The following is a 15,492-nucleotide window of genomic DNA, read 5'->3' as shown; positions in this document are numbered from 1 at the left end:
CAGGGTCCTCAGAGAGAAGAACAGCTCGCATCGAGCGTTTTCCCTGGACGCGAACAGATCTATCTGGGCGCGGCCATAGCGCGCCCATATCTGCTCCACGACTTGCGGGTGCAGCGTCCATTCTCCGTACATTGGCGCGCCCCTGGACAGCAGGTCCGCACCTGTGTTTAAATCTCCCGGGACGTGCGTCGCCCTCAGGGAGAGAAAGTGGGCACTGCTCCAGAGGATCAGTTCGCGTGCCCGATCGTGCAACATACGAGAGCGCAAGCCTCCCTGGCGGTTGATATACGCCACTGTTGTCGTGTTGTCTGTCCTCATCAGGACATGGTGACCTGAGAGGAATGGGAGGAAGTGTCTCAGGGAAAGAAACACAGCTGAAAGTTCGAGGAAGTTTATGTGCAGGCGCTGGAGAGCTTGGCTCCAGCGACCCCTCACAGACCTGCCCTCGTGAATGCCGCCCCAGCCGTATAGGCTGGCATCCGTGGTCACAACCTTCCTGGACGAGACGGTGCCCATGGGCACCCCTTGGGTCAGGAAGGACGGGGCTCGCCAACAGCGCAGAGCTGTTACACAGTCCGCTGTGACCGTTATCCGCCGTGCGCCATGACGCACGGGGTCCATTCGGAGCGAAGCGACCCAGCGCTGAAAGTCCCGCATGTGAAGACGGCCGAGGCGAATCACGAGGATGGCTGAGGCCATCAGACCCAGCAACCGAAGGCACAGTCTGAACTGGACGGATCTGTGCCGACGGAAGTGTGCAAGGCAAGCTCTGAAAGTCGTCACCCTCTCCTCTGATAGGCGAGCTGTGAACGGCACAGAGCGCAGGGATAACCCCAGAAAGCATATCTCCTGCGTCGGAGATAGGTGGCTCTTTTCCATATTTATCACAAAACCCAAATCCATCAGGTGTGCTGTGACAATATGTGTGTGAACCCTGGCTTCCTGTTCTGACTGCGCTAACAGGAGCCAGTCGTCCAAATACGTGGCCAGACGTATCCCACGGCGTCTGAGCGGGGCTACCGCGGCCTCTGTGCACCGTATGAAAACCCTCGGGCTGAGAGACAGGCCGAATGGTAGAACACGGTATTCGTAACACACCCCTTGAAAGGCAAATCGGAGATATTGTCTGTGAGGGGGGTAAATGGGAATGTGGAAATACGCATCTTTCAGATCCACGGACGAAAACCAGTCGTTCGGTCTTACTAGACGCAGCAGTGCTGCATGTGTCAGCATCCTGAACTTGTATTTCCGCAGGAATTTGTTCAGGGCTCTCAGGTCCAGAATAGGGCGGATTCCCCTCCCCCCCCCGTTTGGGGACGAGGAAGTATCTGGAGTAAAACCCTGACAGACTCTGTTCGGGAGATACGACAGAAACCGCTCGTTTGTCTATCAGAGAGAGGATCTCCTCCTGTAAGACTCGAGCTGATTCTCCCTGTGCATGTGAGTGTACTACGCCGGAGAAACGGGGAGGGACAGTGGCGAATTGAAGCCTGTATCCCCGGGAAATTGTGCGTAATACCCACGGTGGGGCCGCTGCTGCTTTCCAGCTTTCCCATTTGAGAGAAAGAGCAGAAGCATACTGCGGCTTTTGCTCCGCGCCCCCCTGTGGTAGAGCCGGGAAATGATCCTCGGGTACCACCGCAGGTGTGACGGGGCGCTCTGCTCTGCTCCGCGGGGACGGCGACGCCCATCCCGGTAGCAGGGCTGCAGGGGGCTGAATGGCCACCCTGCTTATGGAGAGAGCATTGTTTGTTTTGGCTTTTTTTATTATCTGCACCCTTGGCTCGTGGCCTGGATGTGACAGATTTATTGTTTTTATTTTCACACCGTTCAACCTTCGAACGTGTGTGTATGTGTGTGCTTGTGGACATTCTGCTCGGGGCGCAACAGCGCAACTCTCCGAGGCGATGTCCCTCTCCTCGCGGACCGGCTCTGGAACGGGCAGCGGTGGCACGGGGCGCGCACGAACAAGCCAAAACGGTGGGCCTGCGCAACGGGGAACTGCAGGCTGCACCGACTGAGGAACGGGCGGCTGTCAGGCCGCTCTCTTTTTCTTCATCGCCCGGGGGACCGAGGTCGCGGCGGCTGTGGGCAGCGGCGGCGCAGCGGTCGGGGAGGCGGGTTTCCCATGCCAGCCGGCTCCGCGCTCCTTCCTCATCGGGAGGGGCTGGCCAGGTGGTGGTGGCCGTCTCGGTATTTTAAAACGCGGCGGCTGGGAGGCAGCTTGCCCAAAGGTTTTGCGCTGCACCGGAGGTGAAGGCGCTGGGGCTTTCCGAGGGAGACAAAGCTTGAGGGCCTCGTTGTCCTTCTTTTTTGCCTCGCATCTCTGCTGCATTGTGGCCAATGCGGAGCGGAAGATGCCTTCAGGGACGATTGGCATATCCAGGATGTCATCCCGCTCCCTGTCGGTCAGGTTAGCGAGACTGAGCCATCTCGCTCGCTCCTGGACGACGAGGGTTGCCATCACTTTTCCCGTGGCCTGGACCGAGACACGTTGGATGCGGAGAGACAAATCGGCGATGACCGCCATTTCCTCCCACGCATCCGGGTCTTGCTCCTCAGCGGACGCGCCAAACAACTGTGGGCTACATTGATAACTGGAGAACTTTCTGGGGAAAACCTGGTCTGATCAGGAGAGACGGCATTCATCCCACTTTGGATGGTGCTGCTCTTCTTTCTAGGAATCTGGCCGGATTTATTAGTTCTCCTAAACGCTGACAACCCAGGGTCCAGACCAGGAAGCAGAGCCGTAGTTTAACACACCTCTCTGCAGCTTCTGTACTGTTACCCACCCATTACCCTATTGAGACGGTGTCTTTCCCACGGCCAAAACTTAACAGATCAAAAACTGATCTAAAAAGGAACAAATCATAAAAACCTAATAAAAATCAATATGGTTCACCTTGAACCTAAAAATAAAATAATAAAATGTGGTCTATTAAATATAAGGTCTCTCCCTCCAAAGACTTTGTTAGTTAATGAATTGATTTCTGATAATCAGATTGATTTGTTTTGTCTCACAGAAACCTGGCTACAAGAGGACTACGTTAGTATAAATGAGTCAACCCCCTCCAGTTATTCAAATTTCCACATTCCCAGATCTGTGGGAAGAGGAGGAGGAGTGGCAACTATCTTTCAGTCTGATTTATTAATTAGTCCCAGGCCAACTAATAATTACAGTTCTTTTGAACATTTAACCCTCAGTTTCCCTCATCCAAACTGCAAAGCAATAAAACCTCTTCTGTTTGTTGTTTTGTATCGTCCACCAGGCCCTTACACTCAGTTTTTGGATGAGTTGTCAGATTTCTTATCTGATTTGGTGTTAAATACTGATAAGGTTATTATAGTGGGTGATTTTAACATCCATGTTGACACTGAATGTGATAACCTTAGTGTAGCCTTTAAAACTATCCTAGATTCAATTGGTTTTGCTCAAAATGTGCATGAACCGACGCACTCTCGGCTCCATACTTTAGACCTTGTTCTGACATATGGCATTGATTGTGAAGAATTAACAGTATTCTCTCACAACCCTGTCCTGTCTGATCATTTTTTAATAACATTTGAGTTTAATCTAACTGAATTCTCCACCCCCAAAAGAGGGTTCCATTATAGTAGATTTTTATCGGATAATGCTGTATCAAAACTTAAAGAGTCTGTCCCCTTTTTAATATCCTCAGTATTGCAGAAATGCCCTGTAGATGGCAGCGTTGCTGTTTCTTCCCATTCACAAATCGATACCTTTGCTAACAATGTGACTTCCTCATTGTGTTCTGCATTAGACAATGTAGCTCCCTTGAAAAAGAAGGTGATTATTCACAGGAAGCTGGCTCCTTGGTTTAATTCAGAGCTGCGTTCCTTGAAGCACAATGTTAGGAAATTGGAGAGAAAATGGCGCTCTACACACCAAGAGGAATCCTACTTAATCTGGAGGGACAGACTATTGTTGTATAACAAGACCCTCCGCAGAGTTAGAGCAGCATATTTTTCATCATTAATTGAAGAGAATAAAAATAATCCTAGATTTCTCTTTAGTACAGTTGCCAAACTTACCCAGAGCCACAGCTCTGTTGATCCATCCATTCCCTTAGCTCTTAGTAGTAATGATTTTATGGGATTCTTCATAAATAAAATTGATGCCATTAAAAATAAAATAATTGGCATCCTCCCAAACATGATTACCTCGTCCTCAGTAAGTGAGGCAGCATTGGAGGAATCTTTAGAATCTGTGCAGTGTTTGAACTGTTTAGAAGCAGTAGAGCTTTCTGAGCTATCTAAAATTTTAGCTTCATCTAAACCTTCTACCTGTATGTTAGACCCAATCCCAACCAAGTTGTTTAAGGACATATTCCCTTTGATCAGTGGCACTATTTTAGACATGATTAATCTATCCTTAGTAAATGGATATGTACCACAGGTTTCGAAAGTAGCTGTTATTAAACCTTTACTTAAGAAACCTTCTCTTGATCAAGATGAGTTAGTAAATTACAGACCTATATCTAATCTTCTTTTCTTATCTAAAATTCTTGAGAAAGTAGTTGCTAATCAACTTTGTGAACATTTACAAAGTAATGACCTACTTGAGGAGTTTCAGTCAGGCTTCAGAGCTCATCATAGCACTGAAACAGCTCTGGTGAAGGTCACTAATGATATTCTCATGGCCTCAGATAATGGACTTGTGTCTATACTTGTCCTGTTAGATCTCAGTGCTGCGTTTGATACAGTTGATCACAATATTCTCCTACAAAGACTTGAACATACTGTAGGGATTAAGGGGAAAGCATTAGGCTGGTTTAAATCTTATCTGTCAGACAGATTCCAATTTGTTCATGTTAATAATAAATCTTCCTCAAACTCTAGGGTCACCTGTGGAGTACCACAGGGTTCAGTCCTTGGACCAATTCTCTTTACTATATATATGCTTCCGATAGGCAAAATTATCAGACAGCATGGGATTAATTTCCACTGTTATGCTGATGATACTCAGCTATATTTATCCATAAATACTGATGAATCCAATCAATTACTTCGACTGCAGTCATGTCTTGATGACATCAAAAGCTGGATGACTTTAAATTTCCTGCATCTAAATTCTGACAAGACCGAAGTTTTAATCTTTGGGCCAGAGTCCTCAAAAAATAAACTTCTTAACCAATCACTTAATCTGGGTGGCATTAATCTGGCCTCTGGTAATAAAGTAAAAAATCTTGGTGTTATTTTTGACCAAGACATGTCATTTAAATCCCATATTAAACAGGTTTCCAGAGTTTCCTTTTTTCACCTCCGGAATATCGCCAAAATTAGAAACATTCTGTCCAGGAGTGATGCTGAAAAACTGGTCCATGCATTTGTTACTTCAAGGCTGGACTATTGTAATTCTTTACTATCAGGAAGTCCACAAAATGCAGTTCAAAGCCTTCAGCTGATCCAAAATGCTGCAGCAAGAGTTCTGATGAAAATCAACAAGAGGGATCATATTTCTCCAATTTTAGCTTCCCTTCATTGGCTTCCTGTTAAATCAAGAATAGAATTTAAAATTCTTCTTCTAACGTATAAAGCCCTTAATAATCAAGCTCCATCATATATCAGAGCTCTGATTACCCCGTATGTTCCTAACAGAGCACTTCGCTCTCAGACCGCAGGTCTGCTGGTGGTTCCTAGAGTCTCTAAAAGTAGAATGGGAGGCAGATCCTTTAGCTATCAGGCTCCTCTTCTGTGGAACCAACTCCCAGTTTTGGTCCGTGAGGCAGACACCCTGTCTACTTTTAAGACTAGGCTTAAAACTTTTCTTTTTGACAAAAATTATAACTAGTGACTCATGTTACTCTCAGCTACCTTTATAGTTTTACTGCTATAGGCTTAGGTTACTGGAGTATATCAGGATCTAATTTTCTCACTATATTGAGTTCTACTGTTCTTCAATTATGCATTATGTGTTGTCATTTCTGCTTTAACTTTCTGTTCTCTCTCTTTTCTCTTCATAGTAGGTACACCTGGTCTGGCGTTCTGTTAACTGTGACATCATCCAGAGAAGACGGCTCACCCGCTACTACCATCTAATGTAGAACAGATTACTAGATCAATGTGTGCTTCTGTGCTTTTTTGTTTCTCTTGTTGTGTCTCTGTTCTGTCTTCTGTAACCCCAGTCGGTCGAGGTAGATGACCGTTCATACTGAGCCCGGTTCTGCCGGAGGTTTTTTTTTCCCGTTAATGGGTGGTTTTTCTTCCCACTGTCGCTTCATGCTTGCTCAGTATGAGGGATTGCAGCAAAGCCATGTACAATGCAGATGACTCTTCCTGTGGCTCTACGGTTCCCCAGGAGTGAATGCTGCTTGTCGGGACTTTGATGCAATCAACTGGTTTCCTTATATAGGACATTTTTGACCAATCTGTATAATCTGACCCAATCTGTATAATATGATTGAACTTGACTTTGTAAAGTGCCTTGAGATGACATGTTTCATGATTTGGCGCTATATAAATAAAATTGAATTGAATTGAATTGAACTCCGCTTGGTAGGCGGTGAGGATGGAGAGGGCGTTGAGGGCTCTGGCCGAGAGGGCAGCTGCTTTGTACGCCCTTTCGGTCAGCGCAGACTGAAAACGATCGGGCTTAGCTGGCAGCGTCGGGCGCCTGGTGGAAGCTGCGGACAGCTGGCTCGCGCTGCCTGGGCAGAGATGCGCAGCTACCGGGACTTCCACCGGAGGCATGGAGAAGAAGCCATGGGCGTCCATCGCCTCGCAATCGAGGGATGCCGCGCCCGCAATGGGGCTCCTGTTGCTGTACGGGCAGCTAGTCCATGTTTTGGAGAGCTCAGTCAGCAACTCGGGGAAGACAGGAAGAAGCTGCTTCATCGCGTTTCGCGCCAAGGGAAGCCGTTTGCCTTCATAGCGGGACCGGGTGGGCTCCGCTATTGCAATCGGCCAGGGGATCTCCAGTTTCTCTGCCGCGCGTTTGCACACGTCGAGCAGGTCCACATGGAGGGAGGGAGCTGGTGAGCTCGCTCCCCTGTCTTCCCTGGTGGAAGGGCTCGGCAGCTTCGGCTTTTCAGTCTGGACTGGCGCCATGAAGATGTCATCCTCTTCCTCGTCCTCTGATATGAGGAACGAGGCGTCGTCATCCTCCTCCATGGGGCTAACATCCAGCACGTCTTCCTCGGGAAAGGGGGGTGCACGGAGCTGCTCGCACTGGGCACTCCAGTCGTAGCCAGTCTCCGGGGCTTCCCCAGCCATGTCCTCGTCCTCCTCCGCGGCTGCCTCGTGGGCGGCGGTGGGGAGGAATGGGTCACGGTCCGAGATGCTAACCTGGCGGGCTAGTCTTCGTCTGAGGCTCTTGACCGTGAACACTTTGCAGTGCCCACAGGACCCGGGAACTTCGAGGGCTGACCTGGCGTGGTCGACCCCCAGACAGGTACTGCACACCGGGTGGGTGTCCTTCCCCGAAATTTTGTTCCCGCAACCACAAAGACGGTAGTCTCCTCTGGTGTGAGGGTTTTTCACGGTTGCCATTTTCCGACGAGCTGGAGTGCTGGTAGGGAAAGGGATCGTGGCTAGCTGTTGTGCTAGCGTGGTGGGGTCGAGAAATTCGCTGGTGTGCCAAATGCTCGACCGACTCGAGCGTCCGCGGAGGGGAGCCGAGAGGGATTCCGCCGTGGAGTGAACGGAAAAAAAGAAAACGATACCGGTCCGGTCTGGAGTGAGCGGACAGGGCAGAAATCGAAGCACAGTGCTAGCGTCCGGCGACGGAAGCTAGCAAGGTCCGTCTATGGGCAGTTAAGCTAGCAAAAGGCTCCGACGTGAGATAAGCTCTGAGGTGAGAAGAGGTTTTGAATTGAAGTGACGTGATCTGCGCACGCTTTAGTAGTCGGGGCTACTGGGCGTGGCGTAAGACGAGCACTTTCACCGGCCAATCAGGATTGGCAGATTGAGATAAATGCTTCTATCAGGGCTGCAGGAGGCTGCATCCCATAGCGAGACACCGAGTGAATATTATGAAAAAGAACAGCGAAAGCATTCCCGTTTTCATTCTTCTGTCTCACTGAAACAACAGACCCTTGCGTTTTGTCCGGTGCTCAGGTGATACGCCAACAACGTGACCAATTATTGTGAATCGGAAGGAAAACGACACAAAGCTGCACGTGAAGAGGCAGACACATTTTCCCCGTTCGTCTTTGCTAAATAGCTCCAACTCACTCAGCTTGGATGGAGGGCCTCTGTATTCTTTAAACATACTCTTTTTAAGCCTTGCCACAGATTCTCAATTGGGTTTTTGAGTCTGGATTTCAAGACTATTTTATTATAGCTTTGCGTTACGTTTCAGGCCACTGTCCTCCTGGAAGGCCCATCAGCTCTGCAGCCTGAGCAGCTTGCCTGTCCTCGCTGAAGAAAAGCGTCGCCACAGCATGACGATGCCATCCTCACGTTTCACTGAGGACGGAGTGTCGAGGGAAATGTGCTGTTTTAGTTTTCTACAGCACACAAAGACTTGTAACTAGCCTGGAAAGTTTCATTTTGGTCTGACCACAACACCAAGTGCTTGCTGTGATGCTAAATGGCTACCGCCTAACTGTAGACGGCAATTCTTCGTGTCTTTACTTTTGTTATTCGTTCAACAAAAGGGGAAATTTGTGGAGCGCATCACTAATATTTACTCTGCTGAATAATTCTTCTGACCTGGCCAGCCAGATTGATAATGTGCAGCACTAGTTGTGGACATTATTAATCTGGGACTGCTCCATTTGAATCTGTTAGAGTAAAGGACTGACAATCATCAAAACTCTCTGAGCTGATTGGGCAAAGAGACACCTAGTGCCCGCCTACCAAAGGTTGGTTTTAGCAAATCAGGGTATCAAATCAAAACATAAGCAGCAACTAGTCAAGGCACTTCTTGCTCTTCTTCTTTCAAAGATGAAATTGTGGATTCTTATTGCACAGGCGTCAAGCCCCGCCTTAAACGACAACACTGCGACGTGATTGGCCCAAAACTGTTTTCGGTTCGGACACAAACGGTTGAAGCCGGAGCGGTTCAAGATGGATTCTCACGTGTTATTGAACGCACAAATACAGCAAGAATTCCTCTTGCAGGCAAGGTTATAATTCGCCCACATGAGCTGAGGATCTCTGCAGCTCCTCCAGAGGGACAATGGTCCCGTGCTCCTTGGGCTCTGAGGCCTTCACAGAACAGCTATATTTATAATTGGATTAAATTAGGGACAGTGACTTTAGCTGACTTTTGAAGGCAGTTGGTTGAACTGGATATTTAGAGGTTCATATGCAAACTGCAGTTGTATTTCTAAACAAAAGATAGTGGCAATAGCATCCTTTACTTCCCCTTTACAGATATGCGGTACCGCGTGTTGGTCTGTTTGTGGCCTGCAGATGCGTGAAGTAAATAACATCTGCTGACAGCTGGTGGGAATTTTGATGCAGGATGAGAAAAGTGCTGTACTGCATTGACAGTTTTATTTAAAGAAAGAAGAAAAAAATGGACATACGCTGTTGTGCAAGTGAATCCTGCACTAGAAGTTTAAGCACTTTGTACATTTATTAAGTGCGGAAAATATGAATCTTAACTGTAATCGCAGCAATCAGAAACCTTTGACGCCATGACCTTTATCCATGAATCGATGCTGTAAATATCTTGTATGACTGCGTGCAATGATTCGACAGTCTGATTCAACTCCAGCCAATGCATCATATCCCACAACAAATCAGTTAAATAGATGAAACACCCTGCTGTCTTTTCCCCTTTCTAACCAGGAGTTAAGAACATCTCTGTCTTCTACTCATTCTGAAACTACGCTCCAGATGTGGTTACTCCCTCACAGTCAGGAATTGTTTGCAAAAATATTTTAAGGAGTGGTTCAATCCTGTTTGTAAGATGGGGACGCCACTGAAAGGCTGCATTTTTCCCTCCATCTCTTGAATCCCTTCTGTGCTCGATGGATTAGCGTCTGAAGGTAGGGCGAACACAATGTGGCACAGAAATACTGCTTGTGCCTCCGTATAGCTGCCGGTCTGCTTGATGAATGCAGAAAAGAAAAACAGGTAGCTACAGCCAAAGATGTAAACTGATGTAATTGACCAAATTTTAAAAACGATTTTAACAGATAAGCATATAAAAACATTTTCTGAACACAGAGTTTCATCACGTTGCAGGCACTGAGACCAACACATTTCACCCGTCGGTACAGAACACAGACCTCCTGAGCCTCGGCCTCCGTCTCCTTCCAGATGGTGTAAAACACTCGGAATAAGTCTGGACTGACCTGCTTCTGGTGACCTGCAGTAAACACATAGAAAGAGCCGGGAAAAAAAAAAAAAGGATCAGTTACAGTTTTTAAATACTGCCCTGAGTCACTCACTCAGCTGAGTCACTTTTTGTTTACTTTAAAACTGCTGACAGAGCAGTCTTTTGGAACAGCCCTTCTACACACACACACACACACACACACACACACACACACACACACACACACACACACACACACACACACACACACACACACGGTCAAACCTCTGGTTGGTGGCCAAGCTAAGTTTTCCACCCTCTTTGATGTGCCAGCTTGCCAGCAGAGCGCGCAGCTGGAGACGTTCTTCATCACGACAGAAACACAGCAGCTGTGTGCGCGCTCACTTCCACCCGAGACACAACGGTGTCATTTTTAATCATAATGGATAACTAAAACCAAAAAAAATATCCTTTACAGCAGGCATGTCCGACTCCAGTCCTGGAGGGCCGGGTCCTCCTGCCCGTCTTAGATCTGTCCCTGCTCCTCTAACACATCTGATTCAAGCTAATTATCGGCCTTCTCAGTCTTTCATAGTGGTCTGAAGAGGCCTAGAAGTTAGGCACTCATTTGGTTCACCGGTGTTGAACCAGGGCGACACGTAAAAACACGCAGGACACCGGCCTTTCAGGACCAACTTTGGACACCCCTGCTTCACAGAGTTAAAGGCACCAATTAAGCCGCTTGATTTTGCTACTTTAAAGCAGAGGCAACATGGGATCCCTGATGATGTAAACAAGAATGGCTTTCATCTTTATCAAATTCTCAAATAAAGTTTTCCAAAGCACCCCCCCCCCCCTTTAATTTTTGAACTCCAGATGTCCCAACTATCTACTTCCACAGATGGTTGTATGAGCAACAATCAGGAGTGTTTCTATCAATCCCAACAATCAACAACTCCCATCACCCATGAGCCTCTTGAAGGGTTAAAAAAGTGACCAGAGGGGGAAAAAAAACACCAGAGGTTGGGTTGCATGGTGGAAAACTCCACCAGGAATACATTTTACCAACCCTTTTGTTGTTGTTGTTTTTTTATTTAAGAAATATATTGTAAAGATTTAAGAAATTTGCCATATATTTAATCAAATTACATAATCAAAAAGTCCAACAGTGTAAGGAGAACAACAACAATGATGTAAATTAAATCTGCAAACACGAAGTTTAACAACAAAATTGCCTTTATCCAGCTCATATCATGAAAAGAAATTTTAATTTCAATATAAAAAAAAAACACAATATCCTTCCTTACTTTCTTGGGAAATATTCTATGATCCCTGTACTGAAAAGCCTAGATAAAGTAAAGTTAATTTCAAATGTTATTAAGCTTAAGTCCCATTGGGGAAAATTAGCAGACTATTTCAAAGATGCACACAAATAGTTTGAACGGTTATGTGGAGCCCGGGTTTCCTCTAAAAATGTGTTTGACAAACTCTTCATAAGGGGAAAGGTAATCATTAACCTAAGGAATAAATGTTTGCCTGGGAAAGGTGGAGAAGGACAACAAATCATGCAATCACTCAGAGCAGGTAGTCCAAAACCTTTTAGTTATAAAACAAGCCATAAAGTAAAGTACAGACTAGCAATAAACAATGCATAGCTAATCCTTTGTAATCTGCCCAAAGTCTCACATACGTAACAAAGTAGAGTAAAGATCCCCCGCTTACCCACAGTTAGAGCATCAAATAGTCGGTGAATGGTTCCATGGTCCTTTACGATGCCAGACTCCTGCACGCATTTCACAAATTCCTCCAAGTGCATGTATTTTTTCGGCAGCTGGAAACGCTTTACAGCTTCTTCGTCCTGCCCCGTGCCCTGGGTCGCTCGCTCCCGCTCCTCTTCCCTCTTCACCTGAGTGATCAGGCGTTTGAGCTCCGGCCTTCTGTCAGCCTGCGGGGAACAATCTGTTATTCAATATTAAGGCCCTGCTGCCCACGTCGCCGTTTACATTAAGCAATACAGTGCTTTGCAAAGTCATCACCGCCCTTAAACTTTTTGTGTTACAAGCAGAAACCTCAGTATAATTTCTTTGTCATGTTGATAGTTAAAAGTATATATATATATATATATATATATATATATATATATATATATATATATATATATTATTTTTTTTTTTTTTTAATTCAAAACAAAAAATCTGAAAAGTGCAATGTGCAGTTGCTTGAATTGTTTACTTGTTTGAGTCAAATAGATCTGTTCTGAATATCACCTGAATAGCTGATATAGTATGGCAACAACAAAACACCGCCGCTGCATTGGTATCTGCCAGAGTGACTCTCGATATGATGATCATGACCATATGAGGGGAGTTTTTTTTCTATTGATTTTCCAAAATCCAGGACTGCCAAGAAATGTCAGTATTGGATACGAGCTTGTAACCAAGAGGACATTACTGTGGAATCTGACCAATGACACCTGTGTGCCCTCTGCATTTCCTCGGGGGTAAGGAGACAACATTTGAATGTCCAGACCTAATAACAGAGTATGTTTATTTAACTTTTTCTCAGCAGCATGAAAACACCATCATACAATCCACGAGGGATGTTCATGTGAACTTCAGTGTTACACAGTCCGCTCATTATAGGCGACTTTGGGCTTGTTTTTCTCTAAAGTCACTTGCATCTTTCGCGAGTCAGCAGTTGCGGTTTCTTGGGTTTGTTTTTGAACGTGAAGTCGCTTTTTTTTTTTGGCATTGCTTTTTTCTGATAAAGAAATGTCGTCTTCCAAAGCGACTGGTATTGCCGTTGTTGCAATTGTAACTCTGACCATCTCCAGGCAAATGTAACGTCATTTGAGGAATGTCCCATTGCAATTACAGCTGCAAGCCTCCAGCTCCTCGTCTCTACCTGCTTTGCGCTTATAGAGACATTAGTTGTCAGAATAAAGAAGGTCGAATTCAAATTAATGTCACTTTTACCATCAATCATCTTCATTCCCTTTATAGTAATGCACTTTGTGTTGATATATCTTGATCAACTCACCAATAGAGATATTGAAGTGTGTGCACATAATGCGATACAATGTGAAAAAGGTCCCTGGGGCAGGCATGCTGCTTATGCCACGTACAGCTCTAGGTTTAGAACGAAATAAGAAAAAGCTAGAGAACATAAACAGCAGAGCTGGTCTGAACACACCTGCACCCATTCACCGTCTGGCAGGGAGTCCACCAGAGACTTAACCATCTGAGTAGGGAAGATGTCTGCGTCGGTCTTGAAAAGACTATAAAAATCCTCCAAGGCATCCAGGCGCCTGTTGGACACAGTGTTCACCAAACCCCGCAGGTAATGGTATCTGGACAAAGAGAGGGACAGGGTGGATACGGTACTGTGCTGGGTACAATTTACCGTCTAGAGGTCAGTCAATGTACTTGGAGGCACGAAAACCTTAGAAAGGCAGCTGTTGAATTCACAATGACAAACACAATCTAAAAGATATAATGATAAAATGTTCATGACTCATGAGCTGTAACCTGTTTTTCGAGTCGCCGCTTTTATTCTAAACAAAGATAAAGTGGAAAATGCAGAAGAAAAGCAGATCTCGGCTTCTAAGTTCTTGAAGGATTTAAAGTCAAAAGCTGAAGCAGGAATGAGTTTGCCACAAACAGTACATATTGAAAGGGAGATTTACAGGATTTTATTTGAATTACTTCACCACTGGATCACACGATTGCGGTTGAGTCAGAAGCAGAATGTATTCAAATAAGCTTGTCCGGTGAAACTTGGAGACTTTTGTGTCGCGTCTGGGAAGTACCTGGCCAACAGAGCAGATTCATCAGGTGGTGTCGCACTAATAGCCTTCCCCAGTGAAGAGACCATGTCAGAGTAATAGTTCTGAACGTAATGATACGCCAGCGGCGGCGGGAACTCTGGGAGACGGAACACCTTCAAAGGTTTCTGAAGAAACTTCAACCCTAGAAGAAGGAGAAACATTTAATCAGGAATGACACGGTTTTGAAATTATACTCCGTTCCTATCACCGGTACTGACCGCTATCGGGACTAATCTTCCGAACGGAGAGTTGTCTGTCTGCGTTCGACATGACAGATTCAACCATGGGTTCAACGAGATTCGGCAGACTGGCTCCGAGCCTCTTGCTTAGTCTGGGGTTAGGACTGGTGTAGCGGTTGTAGCCCGTCCTGGACAGCTCATACATCGGAGGGCGGCGTGGAAACACAGTCATTGCGGCATTCCTGCAACGAGCAAGATCAGGACGCAGATTACTTTAAGTCTAGTTTACTTGTATAGCACATATCAGCAGCAAGGTGATTCAAAGTACTTTACACCATGAAAACATAAAAACATCATAAACACATTGAAACAGTCACCGGTTGTGAGATCAGTAAAACGAATTGTATCAAATGAAAACACCAATACACATTAAATATGTTGATCAATGTTCCTGTTATTATGGGCTGAAAGCAACTCTAAACAGGAGGGTTTTAAGTCTTGGTTTAAAGGAACTCAGTGTTTTGCAGTTTTCTGGAAGTTTGTTTCAGATTTGTGGAGCATAGAAGCTGAATGCTGCTTCTCCTTATTTGGTTCTGGTTCTGGATATGCAGAGTAGACCAGAAGCAGAAGATCTGAGTGGTCTGGAGGGTTGATGCAGCAACAACAGGTCTTAATGGTTGTTGGTGCTGAACAATTCAGTGATTTATAGTTTGACAGTGAGAGAGAAAGTAGCTCAACCAGGCTGGAGAAACTGTAGGTATAAACATTTAAACCATGATTCGAAACCCACGTGAAGCTCTACCCTAAATGTTTTATGTTTGGTGCTACTGCGGAGACGCTGCTCAGTAGGAAGAAAGTAAATGGTGTCATCTCCAGATTGGGAAAATGGGATATGCTTTAAAGAAGAATAACAGATGCTAGCAATAAAACCGAGAACTGGGACACTCCTGCCCTGGAAAGTCTTTGTTATCCAAGAACAATGCAGCCTCTGAGGGGAGAATGAAATCATAATCACACAGAGATATCAGCTAGTCACCAGAAAGTCCAGTTTTCACATCTATTTTTTGACCTCTGCTGAGTTCTCCTACTGTTCTCCAATTTGCATTGTTTGTTGTTATTTCAGCTTTTAACCTTTTGTTCTGCCATTTTTTTATTCATAGTAGGTACACCTGGTCTGGCTTTTTGTTAGCTGTGACACCATCCAGGGGAGACAGATCATCCGCTATTACCATATAACACAGAAAGGATTCCTGGAT

General features: G+C 45.7%; 2 protein-coding genes across 2 annotated transcripts in view; both read right to left on the bottom strand.

Moving 5' to 3' along the window:
- dennd3a (DENN/MADD domain containing 3a) overlaps positions 1-15,492 on the bottom strand; it is a 48,091-nt gene that overhangs the window by 18,192 nt on the left and 14,407 nt on the right. The window contains exons 15-19 of the mRNA XM_036145249.1: positions 14,276-14,478; positions 14,040-14,199; positions 13,424-13,580; positions 11,954-12,176; positions 10,203-10,282 (exon numbers count right to left, since the gene is read on the bottom strand). Coding sequence (XP_036001142.1) covers positions 10,203-10,282; positions 11,954-12,176; positions 13,424-13,580; positions 14,040-14,199; positions 14,276-14,478 — 823 coding nt within the window. The remainder of the gene's footprint in view (positions 1-10,202; positions 10,283-11,953; positions 12,177-13,423; positions 13,581-14,039; positions 14,200-14,275; positions 14,479-15,492) is intronic.
- LOC118565215 lies at positions 1,788-7,662 on the bottom strand. Its single transcript, XM_036145250.1, has 2 exons — positions 6,508-7,662; positions 1,788-2,578 (listed from the first exon to the last, which is right to left on the bottom strand). The coding sequence occupies exons 1-2, from the start codon at positions 7,507-7,509 to the stop codon at positions 2,036-2,038; spliced, it is 1,545 nt and encodes a 514-aa protein (XP_036001143.1). The 5' UTR covers positions 7,510-7,662; the 3' UTR covers positions 1,788-2,035.

Source organism: Fundulus heteroclitus, chromosome 13 (genome assembly GCF_011125445.2).
Source record: "Fundulus heteroclitus isolate FHET01 chromosome 13, MU-UCD_Fhet_4.1, whole genome shotgun sequence".
NCBI classification, from domain to species: domain Eukaryota; kingdom Metazoa; phylum Chordata; class Actinopteri; order Cyprinodontiformes; family Fundulidae; genus Fundulus; species Fundulus heteroclitus.
This window is presented reverse-complemented; position numbering and strand designations above follow the sequence as displayed.